A 17422-nucleotide genomic window follows, 5' to 3' on the forward strand; every position below is an offset into this window, starting at 1 on the left:
GTGGGTGGCGGATGGGTGAGACAGGTGATGTGGATTAAGAAGGGCACTTGCTGAGATGAGTGCTGGTGTTGCGTGAAGTGCTAAATCACTGTATTGTACATCTGAAACTAATATTATACTGTATGTTAACTAACTGGAATTTAAATAAAAACTTAATAAGAAGTTTAGAGTAGGGAATCCAATACACCCCTAGAGCAGGGAAAACACTGCTGGCTGCCATTTCTGGAAGACCTAATGTGAGCCAGGGACGGTGGTGGTCTCCATATTACCTCATTCAATACAAGCAATCCTCTTGAAGGTATGTAGTATTATTTTTGATAATAATGAGGAAATTAACAATGAGAAAGGGTAAGGATAAGGAAGTTTGTCCAAGGTCATACATCTAGTAAATTCAAGAGTCAAAATTGAAATCAAGGTCTGCCTGCACTCCAAAGTTTATATTCATTTCCCCACGATAATAAAGCAGGAGTAATCCTTTTACCAAAGAAATATTTATTTAGCAGCTCTTTTTGTTCTAGACATTGTTCTGAGTGCTAGTAATGTAAGAGAGAAAAAACAAAGTCCCTATTTTGTGGGGCTCATGTTCTATTGGAGCAAGAAAATAAACAATTAATTTTCAGTATATCGCCTGGTAAGAACTGTGAAGAAAAACTAGGCAGGATAGGAAGCATGTGGGAAAGAGAATTGCTATTTTAAATAAAATCGTCAGAGAAGGCTCTGATGACATGAAGTTTGAGGAGAGAAGGAAGGGCAGAAGTAAGAGATGGGACTGGCATAAAATAGCTTCTTCCTTTGCTTGTGGACTGTCTGGGAAAGAAAGGAAGAAATGGGGGTGCCGGTACTGAGCTCCGAGTTAGAAGACCTGAGCTTTTTTTATTGATTGATTAGCAATTTTTTCCACCTCTGAGCTGAAATTCCCTTTCCTGTAGACAGGAATAACATTTCTTGCCCAGCTTCCCCATGCAGCTGTCATGAGATACGATGCGACAACCCACGTGAAAACCCTTCGAAAATAACACAAGTGAGAAAACAAGACTGGGAGTTAGCTCTTCAACCGAAAGGAAGTCTATGTAAGAATATAAAGAGAATTGTTATTACAGGTGTACTGGTTCCCCTAGACTTCTTTTTTGAAAAGCTGTCGCAGGCTAAAAAGAGACACAGGCTAAAAGAAATAAGCATACATTTCATAAAAGTTTTCTACTGCAGATCTCTGTTTAACTTGCAGTAGTCAGAACCTGTGTCGCATTTTTAAAAAAATTTTTAATGATTTTTATTTATTTGAGAGAGAGAGAGAGCCCGAGAGAGGGGTGGGTCAAAGGGAGAGGCAGACTCCCCGCTGAGCAGGGAGCCCAATTCCAGACTGGATTCTGGGACTCCAGGATCACGACCCCAGCTGAAAGGAGTGGCGTAACCAAACTGAGCCACCCAGGCGTCCGCCTGCATCGTGTATTTTGACTAAATTTGGCAGGAGGCTCTGGGAATCGAACCTTAATTCTAATCTCCACGTTCTACCCAGGCATTTCCCCTCTTACCACGCCCCCTCAGTCAAACTCCACTTCCCAACACGCACTAGGCTCCTCTGAGTCGGCAGTCATTGTGACGCAAGTTCCACAGCTTTCTGGGAAATGTAGTTTATTTGTTCTCCAGCTACGGAAAAGTCTAAGGCTATGGACTACCACTCCCGTGAAGTAGTGCGGTATTCCACCGCGTTCGCGGCGTCTTCGAACGCGCCGCGGCAGCCATGTTGGACGCGGCCAGCACGGGGGCCGGCACCAGGGGGTATTCGAAGCAGCTGTCACGATGCTGGGGTCCCTGGTGTTGAGGAGAACAGCGCCGGCGCCGCGGCTCCTCTTCCAGCTGCTTAGGTCCTCATCGCTCCGGAGTCATGGAAGTGCCTCCAGCCCGAGTGTGACCACCGCGGGCCGCGGGGAGCCGCAATGGTTGAGGGCGGCCGTCGGGGGGCGCCCTGGAACATCGGCAGTCTTCCTCCCCCATGAAGGGGCAGCCACCTGGGGGCGCCAGGGAGGACTCACCGAGACCTCGTGCCTCGTAGCCGCAACATCGGGACGCCTTCCTAGCCCAGAAGAAACACTCCCGGGACAGGACAGCTGGAACGGGGTCCCCAGCAGGACCGGACTGAGCATGTGGGCCCTGGCCACGGCGTTCGTGGTTCACTGTTACAGCAAGAACCCGTCTAACAAGGGTGATTATCGGGGCAGTCTGGGTTCGAGGAAGATAGAGGTGGGAGGAGTGACCCGACTCCGTTTCTCTGGAGGGCGGGAGTTGCTTATAGATTTAGGTCAGCAGAGCTTCAGGCCTGTAGGGACTCAGACATCGTCTGGTTATTGGGGCAGGCTGGTGAACTGGAGGGCTCAGTGCCTCTGAGTTGGATAACTTCCTATCATAGGTCAGCTCCCTCGTTTGGGCATTACTTTGTCCATCTGTACAATGGAAACATTGAGACATTCTAAAATTGGAGTGTGGGCCTTTTATGCACTAATATTCTGCCTGGTCGAATTCCTCTCTTAAGTGGTCTCCCAAGAAACTGCTGTGTGTTCTAACGGCAACTATTAGATAGCTTAGGAAAAGTTTTCCAGAGAAAGGTGGCCCAAGAAAGGAGTACAGACTTGGTTTCAGTGCCACCTTTGCCACTGCTCACCCCTTGCTCCTCTCTGGTTTCAGGTTCCCCCCTTATACAGGAAAGAATGATTTCTCAGTACTCTTACAGTGCTGTTATTTTGAGTCTTGAATTCAGCAGATCCTCCTAGGGATTTTGTTGTCCCTGGTCTCAGGTGTGAGGTGATCTTGCCCAGCCATGCAGTTGGCAGGAGAAGAAAAACAAAGAAGTTGGATCCTTAGAGACCCAAAGCAACCATGGAGGCTGGCTGACCCAGGTTGGCATCTCACCTGGGTGCAAGGAGTTGAGCAGGAACTGGGAGAGCAGGCAGCCAGACTTCTGGCTTACATGAGTCCAACCACGCAGGCTCTCAGTAGTTCCTCAGGGGGGAGGCAGGAAGCATGGTGTTCATAGGTTTCATGCATCCCAAGCTCTGAGACTTGGGAGCAAGAGTGGGGACTATCTTGAACTAAGGTTATCGAGCAGGATGTGGCCAGCTGTAAAGGAAGGGTCCTGAACTGGGAGTAAGCACCTTTGGGATCTTGCTCTGGTTCTACCTCTAAGTCCCATTGTGACTTTGGATTCTTGCTTCTCATCCTCACTGGCCCTGTTTCGTCATCTACAAAATGAGGATGTTGAAATAGAGACTCTAAGGGCTCTTCTGACTTAGACATACGGTAATTCTATAACTTTGGACATTTTTTGAAAACCTTCTGTGAGCCCAATTTTGGGAGGTGTGGAACTCCCAACAGCACAGAGTCATTTAAGGAGACAGTGCAGGCAGTTGGGCCTATGGGTCTGGTGAGTGGTCTGACAATGTTTTGTTGGGTGATTGGAGGGCCAGCAGGGTCAGGAAAGCATTCCTGGAAGATAGGAGACCTCTGGAGGGTGGGAATTTGAACTTGAGTTCTGTAGGATGAGGCAAGAGATGAAAGGGAGAGTGACATTGTGAGCTCCATGAGAGCAAGGAATGTAGCTTATCTTTTTTTTTCAGGTTGATACAAGTTCCTTTCCCTAATACTTTCACATTGTTTGCCCACCATAGCATCTGGAACTTAGTAGGTACTCCATAAATGTGTCTTGAGTTGGATTGTATTGCATGCAAAGGCTTCATGGATATGGGAGTCATAGGTCAGCATGGTGTTTGCAGGGGCTCGAAGGGTAGCCGGCCTTGTTGGAGGACAGGGGATCTTTGGAATGAGGTGAGAGCAGATGGAGTGGGGCCTGGATGTCAGGAGGGGTTTTGGAGGGTTTGGAATTTGTCCTGTAGGTAGCGGAGAGCCATGCCATGGCAAGTTCATGAGCGGGAATGTCCGATGCTAGTATGCTTAGATGTATTGGGGGAGGTGTACAGGGTCTTGCCTTAGAGGTTCCTGGGGGCTCCAGTCTGGACTTTGTCTACTTTCTAAAGTAATGACGAAAAGCCATGTTCACTTCCAACCCTTCAGACTTCGCTAGCTATGCTGTACCCTGATTTCGAGTTTTAAGCTCAGGCCCTCCATACAGTGAGGTAGAAACTGTACCCTGTAGGAGCCAGGAGGCCCTGATTCTCAAGCTCCTTTTCATTCCCCCTGTGACTTTGCAGAAGCCACTTCTTTCTTCAGAGTGAGGGAGGAGTGGATACAGTGATCTGTGAGGAAGCTTTGTTCCCCTTCCAACTGAGGGCTGCCTGAGTATCCCTGGATGTGTGCTTAGAGAGCCATGGGGGAAGATAACCAGGAAAGACCTCTGACTCTGGAGTCTAGGCTGGCACGTGAGGTGGAGATACTAATGTTTGAACCACAGATCTGCTTTGCATATGCATGACAAGATGGCTCTCTTATCCTTGCTCTGCAGATAAGGAAAGTGAGGCTTAGGAGGTTAGTTGAGTTGGCCAGGGCATACAGCAAGTCAGTGGCAGAATTGGGGTGGGAGCCCGGGTCTGTCTCCATATTCTGCTCTTTCTACCTTACTGCAATGCCTCCTCTCATGTTTTGCTGGGTGAGTCTCTGGCTGGACTGAGAAATCCCTGAGGCGGGGCTCGGTATGAGTCTCTCCAGTGTTCAGAACCCTGCTAGGCACACAGGGCTCCCATGACTGAAAAAATCTTCCCTCTGCTAGTTTTCGAGTCATGCAGTTTTTCCTTATGGCCACAAGGTGGTGCCAACAGCCTGCAGGCTGCTCAGGGGAGGCCAGGCTTAGCATTGCTTTTCTGATCTAAGGAATTGCAACCCTCTCTTTTGGGTCTCCCTTTGCTGAGCTTGGCACCGAGGAGTTGGGAAACTTTGCAACCATCATTTCACCTCCTTGGCATCCTTGTTAGTTTTGCCAGGACAAGGATTATTGCATCTACTTTATAGTCATGGAAGCTGGAGTTGAGAGGAAAGGGGCTGCCACAGTCCCGGGAGCCAGGGTCAGACAGTTGGGCCTCTTGGCTCCTGGTCAGGGCTCTTAACTGAGAGGCTCACACCCTTGCCTGTTCCTCTGTGCTGGGTTGGTGACTTGTGACATGAGATTCAAAACTAGCCTGAGAAATCAGAGTTGGGGGAGACAGTGGGACAAGGTAGGGGGATGATTAATAACAATGACAGCCACATGAAACATACTAGTCCGAGCTTTCTAGCTAATGAAGAGTGAAGGGGTTCACGTATCAGGTTGCATAGGCCATGCATAGCTGCTAGCACTTTACCTGGATCACCTGTACTATAAGAGTTATGGTTTGAGGGCACCAGGGTGGCTCAGTGGGTTGAGGCCTCTGCCTTGGGCTCAGGTCATGATCTGAGGGTCCTGGGATTGAGGCCCCCATCAGGCTCTGCCCAGTAGGGAGCCTGCTTCCCCCTCCCCCTCTACCTGCCTCTCTGCCTACTTGTGATCTCTCCGTCAAATGGATAAATAAAATCTTTAAAAAAAAAAAAGTTACGGGTTTGGGCTCTAATGGATGTGGAAGACGGGTTTACAGTGGCTACCACGTAGGTAGGGGATGATTGGCTTTCTCTTTATATATCTTGGCATCATTTCCCTTGTTAAAGCCATTTTTTTCCCTTTTTTTCTTTCTTTCTTTATTTTAGGGAGGGAAAGGGAGAGGGAGAGAAAAACCCAAGCAGACTCTGTGCTCAGCCTGGAGTCTAATGTGGGGCTTGATCTCAGGACCCTGAAATCATGACTCTAGCCGAAACCAAGAGTCTATTAACTGCACCACCCAGGCACCCCAAAGCTCTTGTTTCCAAAGTGCTTCCATTTCATTGTTTTAATGGGGCCTCCATGCAGCTAGCTCTGAGGGTAGGTCCTGGCCAGGGGTCTGACCAGTGTCCCCTTTCTTTTCAGATGCAGCCCTGATGGAAGCTGCTCGTGCCAACAATGTCCAAGAAGTCAGCAGGTGAGTGTTGATCCCCAGGACTTGCTGTCCCCCACAAGAGGGCCTGAGCTGGGCAAACGCCTTCCTCAGTCCTTAGTACTGCCTTGGAGAATATCCTCACACTCATCTGGGAAGGGATCCCTGTAACTTCCCTATAGTCACAATCACCTGGACTCTCTTGGCTTAGGTCAACCCTTAGATTTTTTAAAGTAGGGAGTCAGCCCTGTATCTCCTTTGTTCTTGGCCCCAAACATCGCTGGATCCTCCCCCTGTCTTATTTTTAGCAGGGCATGATTTAGAATCCCTTCCACATCCTGTGGGTTCTTTTTTTTTTTTTTTTTTTTTAAAGATTTTATTTATTTATTTGACAGACAGATCACAAGTAGGCAGAAAGGCAGGCAGAGAGAGAGGGGGAAGCAGGCTCCCTGCTGAGCAGAGAGCCTGATGCGGGGGTCGATCCCAGGACACTGGGATCATGACCTGAGCCAAAGGGAGAGGCTTTAACCCACTGAGCTACCCAGGCACCCCATCATCCTGTGGGTTCTTTACTGAATCTTCCAATTTGTTCTTATATGTTTGTGGAACTGGCCCCATGTGTTATTGTTTGTTGCTGGATGGGGTACAGGTGGGCACCCGTGGAAAGGTTTGGGGATTTGTCAGGGAGCTGGAAGAAGCCTTTCTGCCAGGTCTTCTGGGGTTAGAAAGGTCTTTCTGAAGGGCTGGGGTGCACATGCTGGGCTCCTGCTTGGGGGCTGACTGCGTTCTTCCAGCCTGCCTGGCTCAGCTGGACCCCTTAGGACCACTGGCAGATTAGATCTGAAGTTTGTTCTTGGGCAGGGGACAGGACTCAGGATGGGGCTCAGCCTGGTGCCGGGGCTGGGCAGTCTGTGTCCAGGATAGATGCTCAGACCAGAACCAGCGCAGAGCATCAGTGTGGGGCTGTTGGTTAGGGGCAGAGGTTTTATTCTTGGTGAAACTAGTGGCCTGCACTGGGCCTCATCTTGGCCTTTCTTAGCCCTTTGTATAAAGCGAGGTGGTCACAGGATGCCCCCTTTCTCTGCTACCATGTCCACATTTTAGACAGGAAGTCCTGTGTTTGGGGTGGCTACCCCTGCATCCAGTGCCACACTCTTGGTGCTCCTCCTGGCTCCAGCTGCCTGAACATACAAGAAAGTGTTGAAAGTCATCTGCAACCCCCACTAAGACTTACTGCTTTGATTCCCTTTCATTTTATCTGCAGCATTATTATTGATTCTCAAGGGTGCTTTTGAGTATTAATGTTCAAGGCTTAGTTTTTAATAAACTACTTTTGGAAGTATGGGCTGGGAGTTGTTTCGTAGCCAAATAAATATGATGGAGCAATAGTTTAATAAACATGCAATGATGCATCTTAAAAACCAAGCACAGATGTCAGCTTGTTGTTATAAGAGCCATTCATAACTGCCAGCTGTGCGTGGCGTCTTCATTTCCCCAGAAACAGCTGAGCCGCGCTTCCTTCTGCTGCAGTACAAGGGCGTGAGGGGGCAAAACTGGCTCTGCCCCCTCCTCTCAGGCCTTTGCTGACCCTCAAATCACCTGTCAGTGATTGGTCAGCCCTCCTGCAGAGGACTGCCAGGCTGCTGCTTTCCTCTGGCAAAGTTTAGACGGTGTATTGGTAAAGCAACAATGCCTCGAATCACTTTGCTGTCACCCAGGGGAGGCTGAGTTTACCCTAGTCCATTAAGCCCTTGAGTGTTGATTATTTTAGCTCTTTGAAATACACGTTTTTCTGATAGCAATTAAACACTTGTCAAAAGAATGCAGAAAGTGATTGAATATCTGATCCGTGTGATGCAGAACATTCCTTCTTGCTGTGTGGATAGCATTTGTAAGAGCCTTTCATGCATATCTTCAGTCTCTAGCTGCTTTTCTCCTGCCTCCAGTCGTGTCATCTCTTTTGGTCATGATGACTCAGTCTCCCTTCACCCCTTGTAAGGGAGTCAGAAATGAGCAAGGCACACAGCCTGAATTTTAGCACACCAGTCTTACCCCTACTCTTCTTACCTCCTGTGCCCCCCCCCAAACCCCCCTACTCCGAAGCAAAAAGTTGGAACAAACTGAGCAAAGGCAGGGAATGGGAGATGCTGGCTGGCTGCTGGGCACAGGGTCATGTTGGTGCTGCTGAGGTGGTACTTGTGCAGTGTTGCAGGGTGTGGGGCAAGAGGGCAGGTGGTCTGAGAGAAGCCAATGTGCAAGGCTTGGAATGTCCCTGGTAAGGAGTCTTGTATTCTTATCCTGTAAGCAGTGGGGAGACATGGAAGGTCTTTGAGCAGGTGAATGACCTAATTAGGATCATTCACAAGGGTAAAGGATAAACAAGTGGGGAGAGGCTGTTTCAATAAGACAAATTCTAGAAGATAAAGGCCTGAATTAGGACATTCCTCCCTCTTCCTCACCCAAAACAGTTCCTGCTTATGAATGAATGCATAGTCCTCTGCTGGAGGGCACTGGAGATGGGGGTGACCCAGGCTCTGGTCTCAAGGAAGCAGACCTGTAACCTATCAATTACAGTTTTTCCTGCTACCAGAGATAGGTCTAGAGGTGGAGGTGGGGAGAGCCTGACCACCCTTGCTAGAAGAAAGTTCTGTTGAATTCCTACAGCCGGTCTTTGTTCAGCTTTTCTATGCCCTAGACTCTGCATGGGCGCTTCATGCTGCTCTTAGCTTCTTCTTGTGTATCCTGCCTTTAGTTCCTCCCCAGAGACCTTCCTATATAGCAGGATAGAGTCCCATTCTCAATTTTTAAAAACTACTTAAACATAGTTTATACATGGTTAGGTCATCAAGTGTATAATCAGTATTGTTTATGACATCAGTTTTTGGAATAAAACTTAGATCTGGTGAATAATACTGTCCTTTACCGTTCTTTTCCTATTGCCCTCTCTGAGGCTTTGAGCTCTGTGTGTCTGCCTTGGTGTCCCCCAATCTTCCTTAGCCCTAGAGCCTTAGGAAGGCTCTGGATAGTGAAGGGCAGCAGCCGCCTGAGGTTCTTCTGATTAAAGGGGAAGGGCTTCATCCTCCTTTTTAAGGACACTCTGGAATCTGAAGTTCCTAGGTCTTGGATATGATCCCTCTACACAAACCACCTTTCTGTACTCTGCACTCATTACCCTCTGGTTAAATCCTTCCAGACTGAGCTCAAGTGCTACAGCCCTTATGAAGCCTTCTTGGACTTCTCCCATGGTGATCTCCCCTTCCTTTGCCTCATCTCCCTTCTGGTCTGGGAGGGTATGAAAGTCATCTGAAAAGGGCCAGGCCAGTCTGCGACAGTAGAATGATCCTTGTCTAGGAGAGAAGCTGGAGGTTGGGTGAGAGAACTAGGGCTCACTGTCAGGACTGAGGAGGCACTTAGTCCATGAACAGGAAAAGTAGCAAGGTTCACTGCTCCCCAAATCAGCAATCCTTACAGACAACCTTATGAGATGATTAAGCCAGCAGCTCTGGACAGTCACCCTGATGTGGGGGCACTGTTGACCTGCTTTATGTGGTGCTTGCTGACTGTGTGTGGTGTGAGCCTTCCTAGCTAGAGGGGCAGGGAAGGATCTGCCACTGGTCACATTCTGTTTTTGATATTAAGAAGGTTGTGAGCTAGACTTCACCTTAAACCACTGGATTGTATGCCTCCTCAGGGCAGGGACAGGTATGTTTCCCCACATTTCATACTCTGTCCCCCAGCACGACAGAACTTGGGGAAAGTTGCTTTTTTACTAATTTTTCAGTAAACTTGAAGCAGGCAGTCCAGAGTCTTATTTCCATACTTCCATTGGCTATATTAGAAGAAAGCTGGGTGCCTTCCTCTTCCCTTCTTTTCTTCTCCTTTCTCCCTGTGTGGCAACCATTTCCCTCCTCCTCCAAGGCACTTAAACCTTGTTAGTGTGTTTAGCTCTGACTCCTCAGGAGTGGAAGCCCTGTCCTGGGCCCCTGTCCCACCTGTCAGCATCATGAGCAGGTGGCCTGACTCCTGGGCTCAGCCCGTACCCAGGCCTGGCTTCTGGATGCAGGAACCACTCACCCGAAACCTAGGGCATAGGGCAGACTGAAGACACATCTGTCCAGGCTTGGGCTGAGCCATGTGAGGAGCTCTCAGGGCTGGGAAAAGTGAGGCCTCCTATTCTCCCAATGGATATCACATTTCCTTCAGAACAAACTTGAGTGAAAGATAACACCCCTACCCATTTTCCTTCTCCCAGCAGGGAGTTGGACCTCTCTGCTGAGTGCATAACTCTGTTGTTCATCAGCCTGAACATTGTCTAATGAAGGAGGCCTGTGATATCAGTCTTGAACCTCAGACTGCCTGCCCTTTCCAGAATTATTTGATCATTTGACAGAATGTACTGAGCATATGCCAGGTCCTATGCTTGGCACAGGGGATACCTGACCAGGCATGATTCTTGCCCTTAATGCAGGAGACTGGGGGAGACTGTGGCAACATAGTATGATCAGTGCTGTGAGACAGGAGCCCAGAAGATGCCCCTAACCAACCTGTGAGACCAGAGAAAGCATCCTAGAGGAAATGGCTTTAAATATCTCTAGGGCTTAGGATATAGAAGGGCCAGGTATTCCAGGCAAATGGGGCCACCTGAGTGGTAGCATGGAGGCAAGAGACAGCCTAGGGTGTATGGTGGGAAGGGGGAATTATATATTGTTTGGTGTTGCTTGATCACAGTTTGAGGTCAGGAGGAACCGGAGAGAGGGAGGGACCTGGCCATGGAGGGCATTGTCCATTTGTCTCTCAGTCATCATCTGTCCAGCCTGTCTTCTGTGCCTAACCCTGAGCTAAATTTGTGTTGGTGGCAACAGCATGAGGAAGGAGAAGCTCCTGGAGGAGCTCACTAACTCCCTTCCTAGGGGAGGATGGGGCACATGAGTCAAAATTGAGACCCAACAAAACAAGACACATGTTGCCTAACTTCTATGAGCTTAGGTAACATGGAGATAATACCTATAACCCATAGATTTGTAGAGTATTTCTTAATAACAGACATAATACATCACTTGACCAAGGTTTGTGAGTGCTTATTAGGAGCTAGGCATTGGGCTGAATGCTGGAAATGCAGTGGTGAACAGGATTAACACAGACCCTGCCCTCTTGGTATTTAACGGTCTAACTGGGAGCCAGTGACTAATTATACAGACAAAATTTTGTACTTAAAAATGAAGTGCAGTTTGTCTTTTCAACAAATGGTGCTGGGACAACTGGATATCCGCATACAAAAAAATGCAGTTAGAGCCCTACCTCACCCATACACCAAAATTATCTCAAAATGGATCATAGGCCTAAAGGTAAGAGCTAAAACTATAAAACTCTTAAAACACGTAAATCTTTGTGACCTTGGGTTAGGGCAAAGCCATCTTAGATATAGCATAAAAGCACAAGAAGACAGAAAAAGATAAATTGGACTTCATCAAAATTGAAAACTGTGTTCAAAGGACACCTTCAGGAAAGTGAAGAAGACTCCCACGGAATAGGAGAACATATTTGCAAATCATATCTCTGATAAGAGATTTGTACCCAGAATATATGAAGAACTCTTTGACTCATCAATAAAAAGATAACTGAATTTAAAAATGGACAAAGAAAGAATGCCTGGGTTGCTCAGTCAGTTAAGTGGCTACCTTCAGCTCAGGTCATGATCCTGGGGTCCTGGGATCGAGTCCCGTATCGGGCTTCTCGCTCTGCCGGGAGCCTGCTTCTCCCTCTGCCTGCTCTGCCTGCTCTTCCCCCTGCTTGTGTGCTATCTCTCTCTCTCTCTCTCTGTTAATAAGTAAAATCTTTTAAAAAAGAACAAAGAATCTGAATAGATATTTCTCTAAAAAAGATACTCAAATGAGCACACATGGTTCTCAATACCCACACATAAAGATGCTTAACGTCATTAGTCATTAGGGAAATGCTAATCAAAACCACAATGAGATACCACTTCACACTTATTAGGATAGTTGTAAGCAGAAAGACAATAGCAACTGTTTGTCGGATGTGGAGAAATTGGAACCCTCCCGTATTGCCGCTGGGTATGTGAAATGGTAGAACTACTTTGGAAAAGGGTTGGCATTTCCTCAGTATGTTAAACATAGAGGTACTTTATGACCCAGCAAGTCTTCTCCTAGGTACATAACCCAGAGAAATGAAGACATGAACATGAATGTTCATAGCATTTTTATGCCTAATACCCCAAAGAGGAAAACAACCCCAAAGTCCATAAGTGGTTGAATGGATAAACAAAAATACGACAGAGCTACAGAGTAGAATATTATGCATCAGTGCAAAACAATGAAGTACTGCTGTGTCCTACAACGTCAGTGAACCTTGAAAGCATTACGCTAACTGGAAGTCAGACAAAAGATTGTCACATACTGTATGATTCAATTCATATAGTGTCCAGAATGGACAAATCCATAGGGACAGAAAATAAATTAGTTAGTTATTGCCAAGGACTGGAGAGGTTGGTGTTGGGAGGAAATAGGGATTGGCTGCTAATGGGTCCGGAATTTCTTTTGGGGATGATGAAACTGCTCTGGAGTTAGTAGTGAGATTGTACAGCTCTGAATATACTAAAAATGATAGAGTTGTACACTTTTAATGGGTGGATTACATGGTATGTTAATTATATCTTCAAACTTGTTTAAAAAGGGAAGGACAAGGCACTTGGGAATCTGACCTTGGATCTAGGAGGAGTGGAGGAGAGGGTATATATCAGTAAGGGAAAGCATTGGAGTACATGAGATTGAAGTGAGCTCTGAAGGATGAAGACAAAGGCGGAATTACATTTGGTTGGAGGGGGCAGTAGGGTGGAAGGCCCTAAGTCAAGAACAGATGTGAAGACATCAAGAATTGAGAAAAGGCCAATCTGACTGGACTCTAGAGCGCAAGGGCACAGTGACATAAACTGAAGCTGGAGAGTTAAGCAAGGACCATACCACACTGGGTTGTAGGCCATGGTGATGATTTTTATTTTTACTAAGATCACTGGGCAACCACTAAAGAATTTTAACCCTGTACACTTGTGTGTGTGAGAGAGAAAGAGAGAGCGCGCACGCACAAACGAGAGAAAGACCTGGTGACATGATCTAGATCTGTAATTGTAAAAGATCTCCCTAGTTGCTCCATGGAGAATAGATTGGATAGAGAGCCATGGTGGATGCAGGAAGACTGGTTGAAAGCGACTGGAATAGTCTAGAAGAGATTGATGGCAGATGATGACTTGGACTAAGATGTCAGCAGAGATGGAGGAAGTAAGCTAGACAGGACTGGGTGGTGGTTAGAGCACTAACAGTGCCTGATATGTCATATGTACTAATAAATGAATGTTGAATGAATGAATAGAATTGGATATCACTGATTAGGGAGAAGAAGGTATTAAGAATGAATTTCAGCTGTGTAGATGCTGTTTGCTCAGATGAAAGTGCTACTGGGTTGGTAGGAAAAGATTATGAACTCAGTTTTAAACATGCTAAAGTTGACATGCTAGTGAGATACTCAGGTGAAGATTTCAACTAGGCAGTTGAATGTGTGCGTCATTCTGACTCTTCCCGCATATACATATACCATGTTGCCTCTCCAAAAAAAAAAAAAAATCTCAATGATCACTTTAGAGATTTTTAAAAAAGATTTATTTATGTATTTATTAGAGAGAGAGAGCACGCCTGCGCGCTAGCACAGAAGCAGGGGGAATGGCAGGCAGAGGGAGAGGAAGGAATAGGCTCCCTGCGGAGGGGCTCCATCCCAAGACCCTGGGATCATGACCTGAGCCGAAGGCAGATGCTTAACTGACTAAGCCATCCAGGCGCCCCTAGAGATTTTGTTATCTCATTTTGATTTCTGGTTTCATGGTTTTAGAAAATCAAGGAATTAATACCAGCTCAGACTTGTTTATTAGATGCCTTTGGAAAAAAGTCTGATTTGGTTTACAGTTCAGGAAAGAAGAAAGAGTTAGATTTTGTTGAAAGTTAAACACATTTGTTCTAGCTTTACATCGATTGCTTGGTTTGGTTCTTGTCCCTGGATGCCCCAGCTTGGGGCTTGAGGCACTTGCTGTCCCTATGCCAGGACTAAGGTGTCCAGAATGTGCTCAGCTACAGCATAGGTAAATGTTCTGCACATTGATCCAGGGATTTTATCTAATTAACAAAAACCCTGGCTGGTAAATACATTTGGCTGTCTCAGGTCCTCAGAGAGGCTGTCTGTTTATTGATTGTTGTATCATTTGGGCTGGATGGGAAGATATTAATGATGGCATCAGAGCAACCAAACATCCAGCTCTCTGAACCAGTAAATATTTAAGTGTCCTTGTGGTTTACAGTTGATTGAAACAAGTTTTATTCTAGACCAAAGGTCAAGGCCTAACTGGCATCACACTTCTAATTTGATGCTTATGAGAGTTCCTTAAGATCATCACACTGGTTTTTGAGTGCTGGGGTGTAACACCCATGGACTTTTTGAATACTGGGATGTCAGAGGGCAGTGGAATATTACAGAAAGAATACAAGATTTTTAGAATGAGCAGATCTGGGTTCCACTTCAGACTGGCTCTGGGACCCGTAATAAGTCACAGAACTTCCCTCTTTGAGTCTTAGTTTCCAAATCATATTAATGTTAGTCTCCAAATCATGTTAATGGGGGCCCCACAAGAACTTTGAAATACAGTTCCCAGTGTTGAGCTCTGCAGAGAAAACCAAGTCCCTTTGGAAAGGCCCAGATCACATGCTGAAGCACCAGGTGAGCAGTTCTGCAGAGGTGTGTGACTGGGTCTCTGCTTACTTGCTCCCTGGTGATAGAAGGTAGTTGGGGAAGACTAGATTGGCAGCTTTTTCTGAACTTCATAGTTAGGTGATTTGTGGAAGCAGACAGTCAGCTGCACAGAAGCCCAGCAGAGTCAGGTGGTTGGCCAGGCGCAGAAGCAGAGAAAAGCTAAGGCCTCTGGGGGTGGCATGTGGGGAGGAGAGATGTCCCTGAAAGGGAGCCCAACCCTGGGGTGGAGCCTTTAGTGTTTCCCTACTGCTTCTTGTCTGTGTGGCCTTGGTCCCTTAACTGTGAGTTATATAGATGGCAGAGCATTGCAATTGTTCATCACCATTCATGTGCTGGTTAACAAGTGCTTAATGAAAAATAAAAGCACTTATTGAATATCGCATAGGTGTTTTGTAAATGGTAAAGAGTTAGGCAAATGTTAATAATTAATTGCAGTTATAATAAACCTATAAGCAGAGAACTGACCTCCTTTTGAAAAAAATAATATAAAAATGGGGAATTACCTCCTTTATTCATTCAACAAATAGTGTCTGCTATGTGCTAACACTTGGCTAGGCCCTGATGGATTGGTGGTAAGCCAAAAATACTTAACACAGAGCTTAAAGCCTGCTCAGATGTTGATTGTGCAAATATAAAATTACAGAAAGAGAGAGAGAGAGAAAGAAAAATTACAGCTGTGACAGGTGCTGCAAGGGAGGGTAAAGAGAATCCTAGAGCCCCTAGTGAATTTCTTCTAGTGAAGGAAAGCTTCCCAGAGGAAGCTTGAACTCTAGTGAGGAGTTAACCTAGGTGAAGAAGGGCAGAAGAGCTTTCCTGGCAGAAGGAACTTTCATTTGCAAAGACCCAGTGGAAGGAGGAGTGATGACAAGTGTGATGGACTAAAAAGGGCAGGGACCTGCAGCCGGGGGAGTGGGTGGGGGCTGCTAGAGTAAGTGTTAGAGGACAAAGTGAGGAGCTTTGTCTTTATTCTAACAGCAATGGTAACCGATTGGTGGTGCCAGTGGGGTAGTTGGGTTGACGTGATCGACAACCTTTCTGATGGCTGAGAAACATAAGGAGCCAGTCTGTTACCAGCCTGTGTGTGCCAGGATCTTCTTTGGCACTGATCCAGCCACTGAGGCAGGATAGGTCCCAAAACTGCAGTGCCCCAGGGTCCCACAGCAGGGGCTGTCAGCCTCTGTCTCCCCAGCATTATTGCTGTGGCCTGAGTGCTGCTTCTTGAAAATCCCAGCTCATTCATGACCATAACACAAATCCTATCAGCATGGCTAGAACCAGTTGGCTTTTTCCCAAGGGATTTTCCTGGAAACTGAGGGAGAGAAATCTAAGAACACTGAAAGTAGTCAAGCTAAATATGTCGCTGGGCTTACGATATTCACTTTTGCCTCTTGCCTCACAGTTCCTGCTATGTCCCTGCCCTGTTTGAAAGCTTTCTCAGAAAAACTCACTTTTTTTTTTTTTTTTTTTAATATCACTTGACTTTTGAGGCTCTTTTACTCTTAGTTCCTTCCCTTTCCTCCTTTTGATCAGAAGTCCCAGGTCCAGACTCCTAAGGCAATAAGTGGTTCTCCCCTCTGACTCAGTCAGTGGGTCTGTCAGAGGCTCTCATATCACTGGCAGGAATCCCAGTGGTAAGGACTTTGGAGTCTGAGAAAGCAAGATATGATTCCCAGCTGTGAGTCTGAGAAAAGGGTTGAATTCCAACTGTGTCATTTGTCAGCTCTGTGGCCTTGGGAAAGGTGCCTAACCTCTTCTGGCCTTAGAGTCTTCCTCTGCAAAGTGAGATAATGATTGACCTACCTCACACCTTTGCTGTAAGTAGTAAATGAGAAAATTAAATGAGAGAAGCTGCTTAGTGCTATGCCTAGCACATACTGAATGCTCTGTATATAGTAAGTTTTGTTACTAAGTATTGTTAATTACACTGCCCGGTAAGTAAGGTAATGGATAGAATTTTCTGAATATTCAGTTGTTGCCCTGTACATGTTTCTTAAGCTTTTAGTGTGAGCATTCAGAAACCTTTCAGACTAACAAAGCCAAGGTAAATAAATAGTAAGTGGGGCAAAAAACTACACAGGCTATCATGCTTAGTTTTACTCCTTTTTTTTTTTTTTAAGAACTTAACATATATTGAGAATTTTATTTACTTTTTATGGGATATTACTTTTTAATAGCATAATTTTTTGTGCATATAATTTTTATATATATTGGTTTGTACTATAAAATATTACAAAATAATACTTTAATAATACTGTTAAATATTACTGATAGTAGCTGATGTTTATTGAATACCTTTTTTGAGGCAGGTATTATATGAGTCTCTAATCACTAAATCCTCACAACTGTGCAACTAATAATAGCCCCATTTCACAGATGATGAAACAGGAATGAGGATTACTTGAGTAATTTCCAAAGTCGTCCACTTGGAAGTGGCATACCGCTTCATTGTACAGATGAGGAGCCTGAGGCAGAGAGAGGCTTGCTGTGGTCACAGTTTCCTCAGCACTCTTCCAGGGTCCCTTTTTCTGTTCAGGAAGTGCTTTTTAGCTAGAGGGAGAACCACTTGTGTCTGCCTTTTTGGGAATCTACAAGGTTCCCGAAGAATTTTCTGTCCTTCCCTCTGCTCTTTACCGACACCCTTCCCCCTACCCCTCACTGCCCTGCACTCCCACCAGGCAAGTCTG

General features: G+C 46.2%; 1 protein-coding gene across 2 annotated transcripts in view; it reads left to right on the forward strand.

Moving 5' to 3' along the window:
• The first annotated feature begins 1709 nt into the window (after positions 1 to 1709).
• The window catches only part of CLPB (caseinolytic mitochondrial matrix peptidase chaperone subunit B), a 140536-nt gene continuing 124823 nt past the window's right edge, over positions 1710 to 17422 (forward strand). The window contains exons 1-2 of one of the 2 annotated variants that reach the window (XM_047691442.1): positions 1710 to 2203; positions 5921 to 5972. In XM_047691442.1, coding sequence (XP_047547398.1) covers positions 1801 to 2203; positions 5921 to 5972 — 455 coding nt within the window. In that variant the 5' untranslated portion in view covers positions 1710 to 1800. The remainder of the gene's footprint in view (positions 2204 to 5920; positions 5973 to 17422) is intronic. The other variant, XM_047691443.1, reaches the window with a different exon arrangement.

This window comes from Lutra lutra, chromosome 10 (assembly GCF_902655055.1).
Source record: "Lutra lutra chromosome 10, mLutLut1.2, whole genome shotgun sequence".
Lineage (NCBI taxonomy): Eukaryota > Metazoa > Chordata > Mammalia > Carnivora > Mustelidae > Lutra > Lutra lutra.